At 44.5% G+C, this 16,151-nt stretch overlaps 1 protein-coding gene across 5 annotated transcripts in view; it reads left to right on the top strand.

The window, feature by feature from the left end:
• The first annotated feature begins 1,619 nt into the window (after positions 1 to 1,619).
• Positions 1,620 to 16,151, top strand: part of GABRR1 (gamma-aminobutyric acid type A receptor subunit rho1) — a 28,504-nt gene continuing 13,972 nt past the window's right edge. The window contains exons 1-3 of one of the 5 annotated variants that reach the window (XM_042939350.1): positions 1,620 to 1,741; positions 4,866 to 4,874; positions 5,776 to 5,823. In XM_042939350.1, the coding sequence (XP_042795284.1) occupies positions 1,620 to 1,741; positions 4,866 to 4,874; positions 5,776 to 5,823 (179 nt within the window). Of the gene's footprint in view, positions 1,742 to 4,865; positions 4,875 to 5,775; positions 5,824 to 7,533; positions 7,564 to 11,612; positions 11,832 to 13,629; positions 13,688 to 16,151 lie in introns of those variants that run through there. The other 4 variants (XM_042939344.1, XM_042939347.1, XM_042939348.1 and 1 more) reach the window with 4 other exon arrangements.

Below are 16,151 nucleotides of genomic sequence, written 5' to 3'. Positions count from 1 at the left end.
CTCAAAATAAATAAACAATAAAAGAAATTCAACTGAGTATATTTTGAAGATCTTATTGCTTTTATTCAATGATTCATGAATCAGGCAACATCTAATCTAGTAGCTAGGAAAGAGCTCTGAGGAGTTCTATAAAATGAGAGATTTGTAGAAGCAAAAGTGCAGTGTAGGTGGGCGACAAGGAAGTTATACTTGACAAAAAAGTGGACTGGTTAGGGGTGCCTGGGTGGCTCAGTTGGTTAAGTGGCGACTTCAGCTCGGGTCATGCTCTCATGGTCCGTGAGTTTGAGCGATCCATGAGTTTGAGCCCCATGTCGGGCTCTGTGCTGACAGCTCGGAGCCTGGAGCCTGCTTGTGATTCTGTGTCTCCCTCTCTCTCTGTTCCTCTCCTGCTCACACTCTGTCTCTCTAAAAAATAAATAGACATTAAAAAAAATTTTTTTTTAAGTGGGCTGGTTACTGCAAGGTTGCTTTTTTTTTTAGGGGATGACAAGGGTCTGTCAGGTAGATTACCTAACTAGTGCTAATTAGGCGATTCCTGATTGACTGATTTAAGATTCCATTTCTGGGGGCTCCTGGGTGGCACAGTTGGTTAAGTGTCAAACTCTTGACTTCAGCTCAGGTAATGATCTCACAGTTCCTGAGTTCGAACCCTACATTGGGCTCTGCGCGAACAGTGCAGAGCCTGCTTAGGATTCTCTCTCTCCCTCTCTCTGCCCCTCCCCTGCTGGTGTGCTCACTGTCTCTCTCTCCCTCTTTCTCAAAATAAACAAAACTTAAAAAAAAAAAAAAGATTCCATTTCTGGGAGAGCTGAAACTAAGTCTTGATTTGGTGACATGGAGCTTAGCCTAAGTGACTCCATTTTGGGCCCGTTGTTTTTAACAATAGATAACACAGACTTAATGGCTACTGTTAATTTATTTCTGGTATTTTTTTTTAATGTGAAAAGTCTAGAGAAGTTCATAATACAAATAATACAGCTGACAAGAAAATTTAGTTCTTTCTGTGCAAATGAAGACAAAAAAGCCTCTTCCCCACTAGCCCTCCCAACCTCAGCCATATAGAAAACCTGCCCAGGTAGGAAGCCCAGAGGTTCTGTGGATTCAGCATAGGAAGGAGTGGGGGCGGAGCGCTGTACAAATCCAGCCTTCAGCTAAAGCAAATAATAATGGCCGGAAGCTTAAAATAGATCCAGGGAGGAGCTCATTAACTTGGCATAGGAAGTGGTTCAGCACCTCTGGCATTTCTCATTTTGGAAATTGCTTTGGTCCGTTTTCCTTCTATTCACTGGACCAGAAAATACAGACCTTTACTAACATACTCAAAGCATCTGATGATGAACTAATTTAGACTGGTCGAAATAATTGTTCGACAGGAACACAGGGCTTCAACCTCAGTTCAGAAAATCCCTGACATCTGACGTAGGAGGATTTATAGGTTTAGTGGAAATTGCTTTCTCCTGCTCTCCAGATTACATACTGTGGGTTGATTTTTTTTTTTTTTTTTTGCATGAGTAAACATCCTTGTAATAATGAACAGACCAATAATGTCTTAAGAGAGAAAAAGAACATCCTTTTCCTTTTTGCTGTTTCTTGAGAGAACTGTTTGGATTTAGAAACCCATGTTGGCTGTCCAGAATATGAAAGTTGGCATCTTCCTGTTGTGGTGGGGATGGGTTTTGGCCACTGAAAGCAGAGTGCATTGGCGAAGAAGAGAAGTACACGAGATGTCTAAGAAGGGCAGGTGAGTGGACTTTTAGGGATAGAGCTAATGGTATTGTTCCAGAATCATTTCCATAATACTGTGTTTTATGTGGATGCCTTTCCCCACTTTTCCCTTTGTTCTCCTGCTTCCTATCTTTTAGGAAGTTAGAATTATGTTGTTGTTTTTTAATGATGCTAGATTAGATATAGTGCTATCGTTGCATATTCTTAAATCTCTTATGAATTGTCCTGGGTGAAAGATAGACTCTGGGAAAAAAGAATATATGTACGTTTTTTAAAAAATTAAGGGCATTGGGGCGCCTGGGTGGCGCAGTCGGTTGAGCGGCCGACTTCAGCCAGGTCACGATCTCACGGTCCGTGAGTTCGAGCCCCGCGTCGGGCTCTGGGCTGATGGCTCAGAGCCTGGAGCCTGTTTCCGATTCTGTGTCTCCCTCTTTCTCTGTCCCTCCCCCGTTCATGCTCTGTCTCTCTCTGTCCCAAAAATAAATAAAAAAAAAAAAAAAAAAAGAAATAAAAAATTAAGGGCATTTATTGGATGTCTGCATCCTAGGTGGAAACAAGTCTGCAAATTCCATGGGACCTCTAATTAGTGAAAATGATTCTGTTAGTTCTAATTATTTCGGTTAGATTTGTGGGTCCTTTTAAACATCTTTTAAAAGAAAAGGCAGCTTTCTTCAAGCTGTCTGGCTAGATGGATCATTGGATCATCCCCTACCCGTAAGCGCAAAGGGTGCAAGGATGGACCTGCCTGCAGACCGGACCCTTGCTCGATGCCAACGGTATGAGCCACCCTGGCTGAAGTGGTGTCTGAGCAGCATCTTAGGCAGAAACACACACCCTCTGACACTCGGCCTCTCAGGCAGCTCTGATGACGGTGCTGGTGATTAAGTGCACACTTGCACACCTGCTTGCCCGACATTTATCAATAAAATAGCCCATTTGGAGAAAACCTAATCCAGCTCTCTTTACTGATGAGGAAATAGAGGCAGTAAGGGCATCTTGACTCTCAGTTTCTTTATCGGCATTGGGTCCAAATTAAGCTTCAGGGCTCCTTATCTCTGGATGTAAATACAAATAGAGGTCAGAAATATCAATTTATGTGAAAGGAAATCCAGCTTTCTAGCGTTCAGGGCTGAGACAGCTGGGTATCTAGCTCCTCCATGTCCCCCTCCTGGGTCTTGAGAGCCTCCCTACCCCGCACAGTCTTCTGAACAGCCAGCTACGGCTCACAGCACTTGTTTCGGGATATTTTAGCAACATCGCAAAGCTAGGAGCTGAAATATCCGGGGATCGCGGTAAGTCCTAGACGCTGAGGGGGACTGCTGTGTACAAGCCATATGCCCTGGTTCTGTCAGAGTCAGGAGTTGCTTGGGCAGACAGTGGAATTTGTGGAGCGCTACAGCCATAGAGATTATCTGAACCAAATGTGCTCATGAGGATTAAAAGCAACAACAGCAACAAACCCTATTGGTTGTCGTCAAAAACTTCTCAGCCTCTCTCCTAAACCAGAGTTGGAGTGGCGACCAGTTGGTAAATACCAATGATGAAGAGAAGTCCCAGAGAGCGAAACAGATTTTCTTTAAAAAAAAATTTACTTAAAAGAACTTTCTTTTTTTATTATGAAAGTTATACATGACCATTATTTAACATTTTAAAAAATGGGAAAAAATGTTTTAGAAACACACAAAAACCACCCATAATCCCTAAGCTCAGAAGTTTATGGGTATTAATGTTAACATTTTTGTGCATTTTCTTTCAATCTTTTATTATTTTTTTTTCTAAGCATGTCCTGGGTATTGACTAGTTTGGGATTATTCTATACGTCCAGTTTTGTAAACTCATTATATTTATATGGTTTTGTCTGCATGTTTACTTATTTAATGTCTACATAATTATCACTTGAGTGACTGTGTTATAATGCATAATGTACCACCATTTAAGTATTATAAATATTATACATGAATATCTTTGTATATAAGAATAGTTGTTTACATACATGTTTATTTTTAAGTGAGCTCTATCCTCAACATAGGGCTTGAACTCAAGACCCTGGGCTAGTCACATGCTCTACTGACTGAGCCAGCCAGATGCCCCTACATATGTGATTTTTTAATTAGAATAGGCTCCTAGAAGTGGCACAAGAACCTTAAATCTCCAAATATATTTGGCCGAACTGTTTTCCAGATTGGTGGATCCAATTTATATATCCACCAACCAGATTAAGTTTTAATTTGCCTAAATTTTTATTATTTTATTTATTAAAATTTTTTTTAATGTTTATTTTTGAAAGAGAGAGAGAGAGAGAGACAGTGCAAGCAGGGAAGGGGCAGAGAGAGAGGGAGATGCAGAATCCAAAGCAGGCTCCAGGCTCTGAGCTGTCAGCACAGAGCCCGACGTGGGACTCGAACTCATGAACTGTGAGATCATGACCTGAGCCGAAGTCAGACACTTAACCAACTGAACCACCTAGGTACCCATATGTAACCTAAATTTTTAAAGGGATCACTTAATTTCATCCAGAATCTAAACTCATAAGATGCTAGTAGTTTGTATCCAGGCTTCTTTTTGTAATTTATCCTAATGGAATGGGAAGCAAGATGAACACACTCACAGAACAGGGTGAGGCAAGTGCGGTGTCTATGGTGCAAAATTGAAGGAGGCGCTTGCATGATCCTGAGAGTGCCTCCTTAGGTTTTTTTCTCACTTGCCTCACTGTAGTCTCCACCCTGGCAAATCATTCAAGTGTTTTTCCCCTCTGAGATCTCCATGGGAGGCACATCCAGGTGGAGTTCCTTTCACAAATCCATGCTTGGTAAACATCAGAATGTCAGGGCATTGAGCAATGTTTCCAGGATGAATCAATAGTTATTGTCTCTCTCTCCTCCCTGGAGGAATGGAGGCATAACCTGTCTACACCGCAGGCCCTGGGACAAATGCCAGCTCTTACTCTGGGAGGGCAAACTGATCTACCAGAAGCCGGAAGTACTGTTACTATACTTGCTTTGCTATGCTAAAGAATTCAAGTTGATTCTGAAGGTAAAGAGGGTCCGAGTTGCTTCAGCGGACTTCCATTTTTGGAGAGATCACACTGGTAGCAGTATGGTGGGAGGCCGGAAAGAGTGCTAGAGGGGAGACAGAGAAAGTAATCCAGAGTCTATGCCTTAGCCCAGGTGAGGGATGCTGAAAGCCGGGAGTAGGATATTTGTGGAAAGAACAGGACTAGGGGAGATGGATTTGAGAGCTTTAAGGGGCTAGAATTTTCAGAATTAGCTTGGGTGGAAGACTAGTAGGTAGTTGGATTGTGTGACTGGGTAGAGGGTGGTGCCAGGGAAAGGAGACAGGAGGAGGGGCAGATTTGGGGGGAAAGAGGTGTTCTGTAAGAGCATGTGGATGTGGATGTGCCTTCACAAGATGCTAAGAGATAGCTGTCCAGTCGGAGGCTATAGGTCCACAGCTCGGGATGGAAATCAAGCTTGGGGATGTGGATTTAACAGGAGTCCTCACAGGAGGTGGTAGGTGAGGCGACCCAAAGACACCATGTTGCATGAAATAAGAATAGGATCAAGGACAGAACCTTAGGGAAGAGCAACATTTAAGGAGAGGACAGAGGAAGAAGCCTTGGTGAAGGACACCGGAAATGAGGGACCAAAGAAGTGGGCACATGATTGGAGTAGAGGGGTGTCAAAGAGGCCAAGACAGCCATTTATTCAAGAGTTGTCAGATGCTTGTTATGGGCCCAACACCACACTGGGCAATGAGTGCTTCATCGGTGACTAAATCGGATACAGGTTTTGCCCTCAAGAGGCTTACTCACCAGAGAGGCATTCCGGCGAAGTGTTAAGTTTCCAGAAGGGGGGAGTGAACAATAGGGTCAGATCACACAAAATCACAGCAGCCAAGAGCCACTGACGACGTCAGAGAAGAGAAGAGCAGGGCGGTGGGTTGAAGAGCAGGGAGAAGATGGGGCGGGTAGAGGTAACTCGTACAAGCAACTCAGCTGTGCCCAGAAAGGCTGCGACTGGTGAGGTTGGCAGGCGAGAGCTTTCAGGCCAGAAGAGACCCAGCGGGTTCACGTGATGAAGCAAGGAAGCCAGGGGAAAGGTGGTGATGAGGCAAGAGCCATTTGCTCTCAAATCCCTGTCCTGACAAAGCACAAGCCACTTAATTACGAACTGGGTCTCTGATTGCCCAGAGTGTCTTGGAATTTGATTTTGTCCTGCGTAAGTGCTGTCCACTCTTCATCTTGTCCCCCAATTCTCCAGATGGTTTGCTCGAACTTTTGACTCTCTTTGTGCTCCTGGTTCTTGTCCAGTTATTACCTTTCACTCAGTCTTAATTGTTTTCTGAGGCCTGTGCTCAGGCTGCTCCCATGCTCATGATGCCCTCCTTCCCTTTCCTCTCTCTCCTGCTCATTTCTTTTCCTGCTCCTATGCTTACCAGAGACGTCACTTTCTTGGAGGAGCCTTCCTGGCCCTCCTCCACCCCTGCCTCTCAGTCTCAACTGGGCGACTTGGGAGTTTCCACAGCCCAGTCTGTACCATCTCAGAGGACTAATCTCTCAGCATTAGCACTTCCTCCTCATCTGCCTCGGCTTCTAGATGATGAGCTCCTTGAGGGCTGTGTTAGTCTGCTCAGGCTACCATAATGAATTACCACAGACTGGGTGGCTTAAACAATAGACAGTTATTTTCTCACAGGTCTGGAGGCTAGATATCCATAGTCAAAGTGCCAGCAAATTCGGTTTCTAGTGAAAGCTCTCTTCCTGGCTTATAGACAACCACCTTCTTGCTCTGTCCTTACATGGTCTTTCTTCTGCAGTTGCCAGCAGGGGCAGAGGGGGCATCTCTGGTGTCTTCCTCTTCTTGTAAGGACGTGAGTCCTATTGGATCACAGCCCCATTACTATGATCTCATTGAACTGTAATTACTTCCCTATAGGCCCTATCTCCAAATATATTCACACTGGGAGTTAGGGTTTTAACATATGGATGGGGGGGGGGGTCACAATCCAGTCCATAACAAGGACTCCACTAGCACCTTTATCCTTGTCTCCCCAAGTTCAAGTACAATATCGGATACATGATAGATACTCAAGAAGTGTTAAGCATGAATAAATGAGTTCTGATTTTTGCTATTCCTGTACTTTATTCACCCCACAAATATGTACTCACTACATTATGCTTCAGGTACTGTGCCCAGGGCTTGGTGGAGGCAATGGTGATCCCTTGAGATGCTGAGTTTAGTGGAGGTGACAGACATTTAATCAAATAATTTTTACAGAATGTCAGAATTTCAAGGACCTTAGAAATCCCTTCATTTTAAAGATGAGAAGAGAAAAGTCCCCAGATGTACAATGCCTGTGGTAGGGTCATGTAAAATCCCTTCAGAATTCCACATCCCTCTTTTCTCCATGTCCAGTGCCCTCCTCTCACCATCATAAAGTGAGACAGATGTAAGGTTCAGGTTGAACTATATGAAAATGTTTTTCTAGGTCAAAACCAGTTGAATGTCAGCCGTTTTATGTGGTTCAAACATTTTCTGGCTTAATCTTTATAGCAATCTTGTAAAGTTAGTATTATTTCCCCATTTTATGGAAAATTGAGGCACAGAAAGATCAAGTAACTTGCCCAAGGTTTACAGCTAGTTTGTGGCTACCCTGAGATTCACACTGAAGTCTGACTGGTGACAAATCTGAGCCCCTTCCCATACTATAAGCTGCCTCACTTCAAACAAGTGATTGTGACTTATAATTACTATGACATCAAGTCCCCTTGTGGGCCTTTACCACTCACTCTTCTAGGCCTGGTCCTGCTCCACTTCCAGGTGAGAGGGCGAGATGTGGGTAAGTGGACAAGTTCACTTAGTCACTTCACTTATCAAAATGCATTGCAGGCTGGCTCCTTGACAAACATACCCTTTATTTGCATGCTTATTTTGGTCTTGGTTTTTTTATTTTTAAAATAGTTTTTTTTTTTTTTAATTTTAGAGAGAGAAAGAGAGTGTGAAGTGCAGGGGAGAGGGACAGAGGGAGAGAAGAGAGAATCTTAAATGGGCTCTACCTCATCAAGGAGCCTGATGTGGGGCTCGATCCCACAACCCGGGGATCATAACCTGAGCCAAAATCAAGAGTTGGACACTCAACCTACTGAACCATCCAGGAACCCCTGGTTTTGTTTTTGTAAAAGCGGATATATTTAATTAGTGATGGGAATTCCACTCAAAAGACATTTATTGAGAGCCTAAAGTGTTCAAAGACATGTAGGTACACGGTGGATAGTATATGATCAGTAAACAAAGTTTGCTCATAAAGGGGGTAGCATTGGAAATAGAGACAGATCTCTACAAGGTCAAAGGTGGTATCTAGAAAGTAGCTGAAGAACTATAATAAATGGGAAAAATACAACCTGAGAATTCTGATAAAGAGAATAGGTAGAAAATAAATCAAAGCTTTAAATTAAAAGAAAGCAATCCAGTGTCTTCAAATGGGAAGGCATAGGAAATTTATGTTGGGACGTATGTAGAAGATAAAAGAGACGATCTAGGTCAAGATTTTACGAGAGACGCAGGGTGACAAGCATGTTCTTGCTGTGCCCTGTCACTGAGGGTGATAGCAGCCCAGGCCTGTGTGCCAAGGACCTGCCAGGTTGGTGGGAACAGGAGTCTGTCATGGTGGCAAGAAGAAGGCTTGATCAGATGACCTTGAGCTAGGACTCTGAGACAAGATCAGAAGGCAAATGAAATTGGGCTGGTCCACCCACACCAGACACAATCCCTGCTGTCTTTTGGTTCCAGGAAGCTCAGGTCTCCCACAGGTGTGCAGACCTTAAGTGTCCATGAGTATACACATCCTGTATTAGTCAGGGTTGTCCAGAGAAATAGAACCAGTAGGATGCATGTGATATGTATCTATCTGTATATATGGTATTACATAGATATATTGTGTGATGTACTGAAATATATACGTATGTATGGAGGGAGAGGTGGGGAGGAGGATTTATTCCTTTGAAAGAATTGGCTCATGTGGTTGTGGGGGCTACCGAGTCTGAAACTTACGGGGAAGATAGCAGTCCAGAAATTCAGTGGCAGATGATGTTGCATCTTGAGTCTGAAGACAGTCTGGAGGCAGAATTCCCTCTTCCTCAGCGGACTCAGCATTTTCGCTTAAGGCCTTCATCTAATAGGATGAGACCCACCCACACCATGAAGAGCAACCTGCTTTGCTGAAAGTCTGCTGATGTAAATGTTAATCACATGTTTAAAAATACCTCACTGTAACATCCGGGCTTGTATTTAACCAAAAACTGGGTACCATGGCCTAGCAAAGTTGACATATAAAATTACCCATCACACATTCTTAGAGGTTGTGGTTTGAAAAGCAGATTATCGGTTACTTACCCAAAATTCCACTTAATAAGAAATCAAAAGAAATGAGCTATTTATACCCAAGGAAAAATACAGAATACTTATTCACTACGTGGAAAAATGCACAGCCTCTATAGCAATTCAAGAAATGTAATATAAATAACATTATGATAACATCCTTATTAGATAAATAAAAGTTAAATACACACGGACACACACACTCACATATACCCTGTGCTGGGGGGTCTGCGAGGAAGCCAAAACCATATTTGTGGGGCTCTGCCAGTGGACTGACCCTTTCCACATTGCCATCCACCCATAGGGCTAGAGCTATAAAGTGCCTTTAGTACCATAGGGGTGATGACTTCTGGAACAGACTTGAAAGGTCTCCAAGCTCCCCCATCACCCAATCCCTTATTTCGCAGCAGAGGAAACAGAAACTGATAGCAGAAACGTGTGGTGTTCTGTCAACAGCCAGAAAAGCTGGGGCTTGAGACCGTGTGCTGGCAGGTATCTTCCCTGCTAGGTCAATGCCTCAGAGAGCAATGTGTACAAAATATCATAGCAGGGTTCCTGGGTGGCTCAGTTGGGTAAGCATCTGTCTTCGCCTCCGGTCATGATCTTCCGGGTCGCGGGTTCGAGCTCCATGTAGGGCTCTGTACTGACGCTTGGAGCTTGGAGCCTGCTTCAGATTCTGTGTCTCCCTCTCTCTCTGCCCCTCCCCTGCTCATGCTCCATCTCTATCTCCCAAAAATAAATAAATGTTTAAAAACTTTTTTTACTTAAAAAAAAAACAAAAAAAAAACATATCCTAGCAGCCTTACTCACGGTGGGCACACTGGAAAGCAGCCCCGTGTTCAGTCTCAGGTAAGCAGCAGAGCAAACTTGGCCGGTCTGGCCCATGTCTCCTCCCCAACCTCCCTTCTAGTGCCACACGGACCTCCTTGCTGCTCCTGGGGCACACTGTGCAGCCCCACTTCATGGCCTCTGTCCACTCTTTTCTGGCATCGGGAGGTTGCTTTCTCATCTTCTTCAGGCCTCTGCTTGATTGTCACTTTCAGGGAAATGTTCGCTGGCCATCCATATAAAACAGCCAGCTAAGTGCCCACTCCCAAGCCCTTATCCTACTTACCATCATAGCTCTGAATTTATGTTCCCTTAAGGTAAGGTGGAACCCTGGCTGTGCCCGTGATGATTTCCTTTGAAGTTTTGGCTTGGGCAGGCGCAGTTACAGGCAACCCCGAGAATCCATCACCAAAGCCCCTCAGCTAGATGGGGCAGTGGTGGCAAGACTGGCTCCAAACGATAAGAAGGCTCGGTTTTGGGACTTGGAACTGCCACATAGTCACTCCATGACTTTAGACAAGTCACTTGACATCCTCGAGTCTGTTTCTTCTGTCAAGTGGAGTCAATTATGTCTGTCACCTCAGGGTTATTGTAAGGACTGTGTGAGCCAAACTATGGGAAAGTGCTTCAGATGTTGTAAAGCTCAGGAAACCCCTGAAGACCTTGGGCCCCACCTATGCCATCTTGTCATGGGCACGGATAAGAAGCTCCTGTGCAGACTGTCATTCTACCGGACCCCCTTAGGGCTCGTCTCTGCTTTGAGGACAGTTATGCTACACACATCACCCAGTGACTTTCCCCGGATATGCCAAATGGAGGCCCCACCCAGGGAAAGGAGATCAGTTTAGGGTTTAGGATGTCTTGCTCTGTCTGAGCTCTCACTAGTTTCACGCCATTGACGTAATGGGACACAGCAACGTTCCTAAGTTGTCTTTGTAATCAAAGTTCTAGCACATGGCCAGGAGACAACCTGGAGCTTAACTTCCACAGTTTTCATGATACCCTTTGTTCTTTGTCACTATCAAGAAGCATTTTCCCATCTTCAGTTTTCTGGCCTCTCTCTTATTTTCCAGATTTTCTCTGCTGCATAATCCTTAAGTTTCCCAAGCTGTAATACATCTGGGTCTGTAGGCTTGCGTTCCATTAAAAAAGCTAGAACAGTAAGTGGTTCTCAATATTGGCAGAGGAGGTTTGAAAGCTACTGATGGCTGGGTCCCACCCCTGGTGTGCAGTGTGGCTTGGGAAGTTTCAAGTTCCTCGGGTGACCCCAAAGTGCATTCATACTGAGATACCCTGAGTTAGATGACCTCATGCCAGCATTTTCACCATGCTGGGCAGCAACTATTTCTTTTCACTGCTCCCTTCCCAATGCGAAGGCCAGTCTCTCTGATGGAGATTGGATTCTATTAGCAGACTCCCAGCCTGACCCTTACCGTTTGTTAACATTGCTGCCTACCCACCAGGCAGTGTATTTCCCTCTGCTGACTCTTCTGGCTCAGAATACTTTAGGGAAAGCTCCTTGTCTTTAGCACCTTTCTTGAGTCTCACCTCGTTTAAGCCTTGGCCTCCTTGGCACATTTCTCGCAGGTCCATTCAACTCTTTAGGATACACCTTTAGGTTTATGTTTCTCCTTTTGTATTTTGTACGTGTTTTTGTGAAATCTGATTTCTTCACACTGCCAGGAGCTGGGGCTACAGAGATGTACAAGAGAGATCCCACCCTGATATAGCTCACGGTGAAGTGCGTGAAGTGGTCAGAAGGCCCCTGGCCACACAGGCTGGTGCACATTCTAATAAGGCATGTGAAGAAGAGAAGTGTTGATTTGGGCGGGAAGGATGGAAACCTAGGAATTCTTCCAGGAAGAGGTAACACTTGATCTGGGAACACGAGGCATTGTCTAGGTAAGGAGTATGAAGAATGGAGGCAAGGAACTTCCAGACAGATGGGACAGCAGGAGCAAAGGCATAGAGGTGTAACCAGCAGCTGTGGGAGACAGAAGTGGGGGGAGCTGAGGCAGAGAAAGAGCCTTTATGTATACATGGCTATTACACATGCCACGAAAACAAGAGTGTTTCCATTAGCTAGTTGAAAAGATTCCTTCCTTGTCAAAATTAAGTTCTCTATCTTCTCAGAGGTGACCTCATCAGCAAAGTGAAGTATAACTTATCAGGTGCTCTGCTCTTAGCCAAATGAGGGAGACGTCCAGCAGACCCCTTGCTCATCATGGGTTCCCAACCCTGCTCTACCTAACCTCTGAGAGAGTTCTGAGATGTGCTTTGGGAAAACACCATCCACACACAAGCTGACTAGGAACTATAAGAAGGAAATGTCAGGATGTACCATAGGTCAGAACTTTTCATTCTTTCCAAAAGGATAGGATGAACATGGGTGTTCAAAAAATGTACAGCCCAAAACTTTACTGCCCCCAAAGCTGTTTCAAATGTTATCCTATATCATCATAACTTGGGACATGTCTGTGCTTTCTCCATAACTTCCCAGAGGCTCATTCAATAAATGTGTGGGCATCGATTTTGTGCTGAGTCCATGCTAGCACTTATGTGAGGGAAAGATAAGCTTAGACCTTTTACATCTAACCCAAATTCCAGGCAATCAGAGCCAAATCTTCCAACAAGACACTGTACTGACCTTACTTCCAACCCTTGGAGCCAGACCCTCTGGATTTGACTCCTGGATCCATCACTTTAGCAAGTTACTCAGACCCTCTGTGTCTTAGTTTCCTCATGTATAAAATGGGAATAATGATAAAGCCTACCTCAAGGTTATGAGGACTAACCCTAGATAATACATGTAATGTAAGTTAGCATAGTACCTGACAGATAGTAAGTACTCAAGCACTGTTGGTTATTCCTATTATTTTCTGTGTGTCATACTTCGTTTCAAGATTAATAATCAGGGGTGCCTGGCTGGCTCAGTCAGTAGAGTGTGTGACTGTTGATCTGGAGGTTGTGAATTCAAGCCCCACATTGGATGTGGAGCCTACTTTTTAAAAAATGAATAATCATACTTCTGGCTGGTAAAAAGATGCCAATGCCATGTAGAAGATTTCATGATATATTGCAACTTGAGTTTAAAAGCAAGTTACAGTATCTCCTCTTTTTCTCTCTTTCTCCTTTCAAAGGATGAGGGTATATACAGATGGCAAAGATTATTTCTTTCTTTTATTTATTTATTATTCATTTTTGAGAAAAAGAGAGAGTGTAAGCAGTGGAAGGGCAGAGAGAGAGGGAGAGTTTCAAGCAGGTTCCACGCTGTCGACACAGAACCCAATGTGGGGCTCGAACTCTTGAAACTGTGGGATCATGACCTGACCATGACCTCTCGAAATCAGGAGTCCAATGCTTAACTGACGAGCCACCCAGGCACGCTGGCAAAGATTATTTTTGAATGGTTTTTATTTTCTCCTTTATTTTATAATTTTTAAAACATGGGCACATAAGGGCAAAAATGTTATTTAAAAATATTAAACATCAATGAAAAAGACTTTAAGAATCCTGTTTATCAGTCTTTTCTAGGCTAGAATCTAGGCTTCACGATGGGAAAGGCAGTGGCGTCTCAGAGCCCAGTTCTGTTTCAGGCTGGCCCAAAGCCAAAGAAAGAACTGGGTCGAGCTCAATTTCCATTCTGAGCCCTTCTTTCAGTTCCTCCTGTTTCCCTTTTCAGATGCCCATCTAGGGGGCCATTTCCTTCCTTCAATTAACATGCGTTGAGAGCCCACAGGAACCCAGCACTGTACAAGGTACTAAAGATAAGACTCTGCCTTTGGTGGCCTGTGGTCTCAGCCTGTCCCTGCCGACCATCAGTTGTGATGGCCTGTAGCCCAAGGAGCAGCCCTCCCTCCAATCTTAGCTTTTCCCTATGCCTGGGACCCACTCTTGGGACCCACTGCTGCCGAGCTCCTGCCTCTGTTCCACTTTGCTACAGATGACATAATCCCTATGCATCAGCCCGGTGTGTGTGCATCATTCGAGTCCTGGCAGAAAACAGCAGTACACTCAAAAGGGCTTAAACAATAATTGAACAAAGGGACTACTCGCAGAGCTGTGGCCAAGGTTCAGGGAACCAACCAGGACTAGGAACAGAAGGAAGCCATGACTACCCACAGGCCTGGAGGGGAAATAGTATTATTGGAAATTATTGAAGATAGTGTGATTATCTGTAATTACAGAGCAACACAGACATTGCTAGTCCCTGGCATTGAAGCAGGAAGAGATTGAGGAACAAATGCCCTGCTCTGTCATCTCCTGCCAGTGCCCATGTGGCTGAATCCACAAGCCAGACGGCAAGGAGGCCCAAGTGATACAGTCCACCTGGCAATGTGTTACTCTCTGTAGTAACGGTTTCGTGGTAGATTCAAGTAAAGAGTGGCATCAATTTCTGATCTGCCCAAGGGGGAAAGGTTTACCTTCTGGTAAACCGAGGGGGGAGAGGTTTTTAAGTCAGATCTCCTCAGACCAGTCTAAGTAATTAATCCTCCAAATCCCTGCTCCTGTGAGTACTGGGGAAATGCTCAGCAAAAGGCTAAATTAATGCAGTGAAGCGTCATAGTTTTGTTTTTTTCGTTCATATTTTATTCTGACAATATTGGCAGTAGATCTGAAGGGTGAGGAGTACTTTGTTGATTTGGGTACCTAGACTGTCTCTAGCATACCTTTGTTTTTAATGTTCGTCGTACACAGAGACAGAAGCACGCAAAGATGCTGGCAGACAAGGCAAGCATGGCCGTCAACACATGCACACCATTCTAAAGATGTCTCTTCCTCACACGTCACCTGTGGTGATTTTCAGCAGCAGTCCCCACCCCTGGTCCATTTGCTGGAGGCAGAAGGTGGGGGACCAGAGGAAAGGAGAACTGGAAAGGAAAAATGGCGGGGCTCCTGGATTCAGCTGGGTGAGAGAGAGGATGAGGGAGGCGACGGGGACCAGCTTTCCTCCTCTCGAAGTCCCTAGCTTCTTCCTCCCTTACATCCGTAAGCAGCGTAGCTTGGTCCTTGTTCACTAGTTCAAATTCTTTCCCTGACGTGCTTCCTTTGCTGTGAGCACATTAATTCCCTTACTTTGGAAGGAAACTTCCTTACCAGCTCAGTAACGACAGTGACTTCTTCCATTTGTGTACCTTTTAGAGTTTGAAGAGTACTTGCACGCACATTATCTCATTTATTCCTCACACCCCTTGTCAGGTCACAGAGCTTACCTTCTATCAGTTAAGGGAACTGAGTCTCAGGAAACAAGGCGCCTAAAGGCACCACGCAGACAACGTCAGAGTGAAGGTCAGAGCCCTGGTTTTCTGTCTCCCCGCCACATTTTTTTCTCCCCACAATGATGAAGGTTTCTTCAGGAAAGAAGATGGCAAAGGACTTAAAGGTGGACATAGTTAAAAAGGAGGAAACCATATATATTGAGAATAAAATGAGCCAGGGCAGTGGCTCTTAAAGTGTTGTCTCCAGATCAGGGACATCAGGGGCATCCGGGAGCTTCTTAGAGGTGCAAATTCTTGAGCCTCAGCCCAGACGTACTGAATCAGAAACATCAGAAGAAAAGGGAGTTTCAGGAACCTAGGTTTGAAGAGGCCCTCCAAGAGATACTGATGCATGCCACAGTTTGGGAACCACTGCATCCAGGGGAAAGGTGTGTGTGATGGCACCCTGAAGAGAACACATGACTGGTGTTAGCCTAAGGAGGAGCAGGGAAGGTAGTCAGTTGTTTCTGTGGATTCCAGAGATGGTGTTGATGGCTGGATGAAGACCATTCAAGGCCATTGAAGCATTGCCTATAATAGCAGAAAACTAGAAACAATTCAAATATCTACCAATTGAGGACGGTCATGTGAATTACAGTGCATCCATGTAGTGGATGCTATGTAGTACAAAACAGAACAAGAGGCTTGGGATAATTAGATATGGAAAAAAAATCCAAAGAATAGTTAAATAAAGAAAAAAAGAAAAAGTAGGAGAGTTTATATGTTAACTTTGGGTTTTAAAAAGGGGAGAACTGGGGCACCTGGGTGGCTCAGTCGGTTAAGCGGCCGACTTCGGCTCAGGTCATGATCTCACAGTCCGTGAGTTTGAGCCCTGCGTTGGGCTCTGTGCTGACAGCTCAGAGCCTGGAGCCTGTTTCAGATTCTGTGTCTCCCTCTCTCTGACCCTCCCCCGTTCATGCTCTGTCTCTCTCTGTCTCAAAAATAAATAAACGTTAAAAAAAAT

Source organism: Panthera leo, chromosome B2, assembly GCF_018350215.1.
Source record: "Panthera leo isolate Ple1 chromosome B2, P.leo_Ple1_pat1.1, whole genome shotgun sequence".
In the NCBI taxonomy this organism is placed as follows: Eukaryota; Metazoa; Chordata; class Mammalia; order Carnivora; family Felidae; genus Panthera; species Panthera leo.
This window is presented reverse-complemented; position numbering and strand designations above follow the sequence as displayed.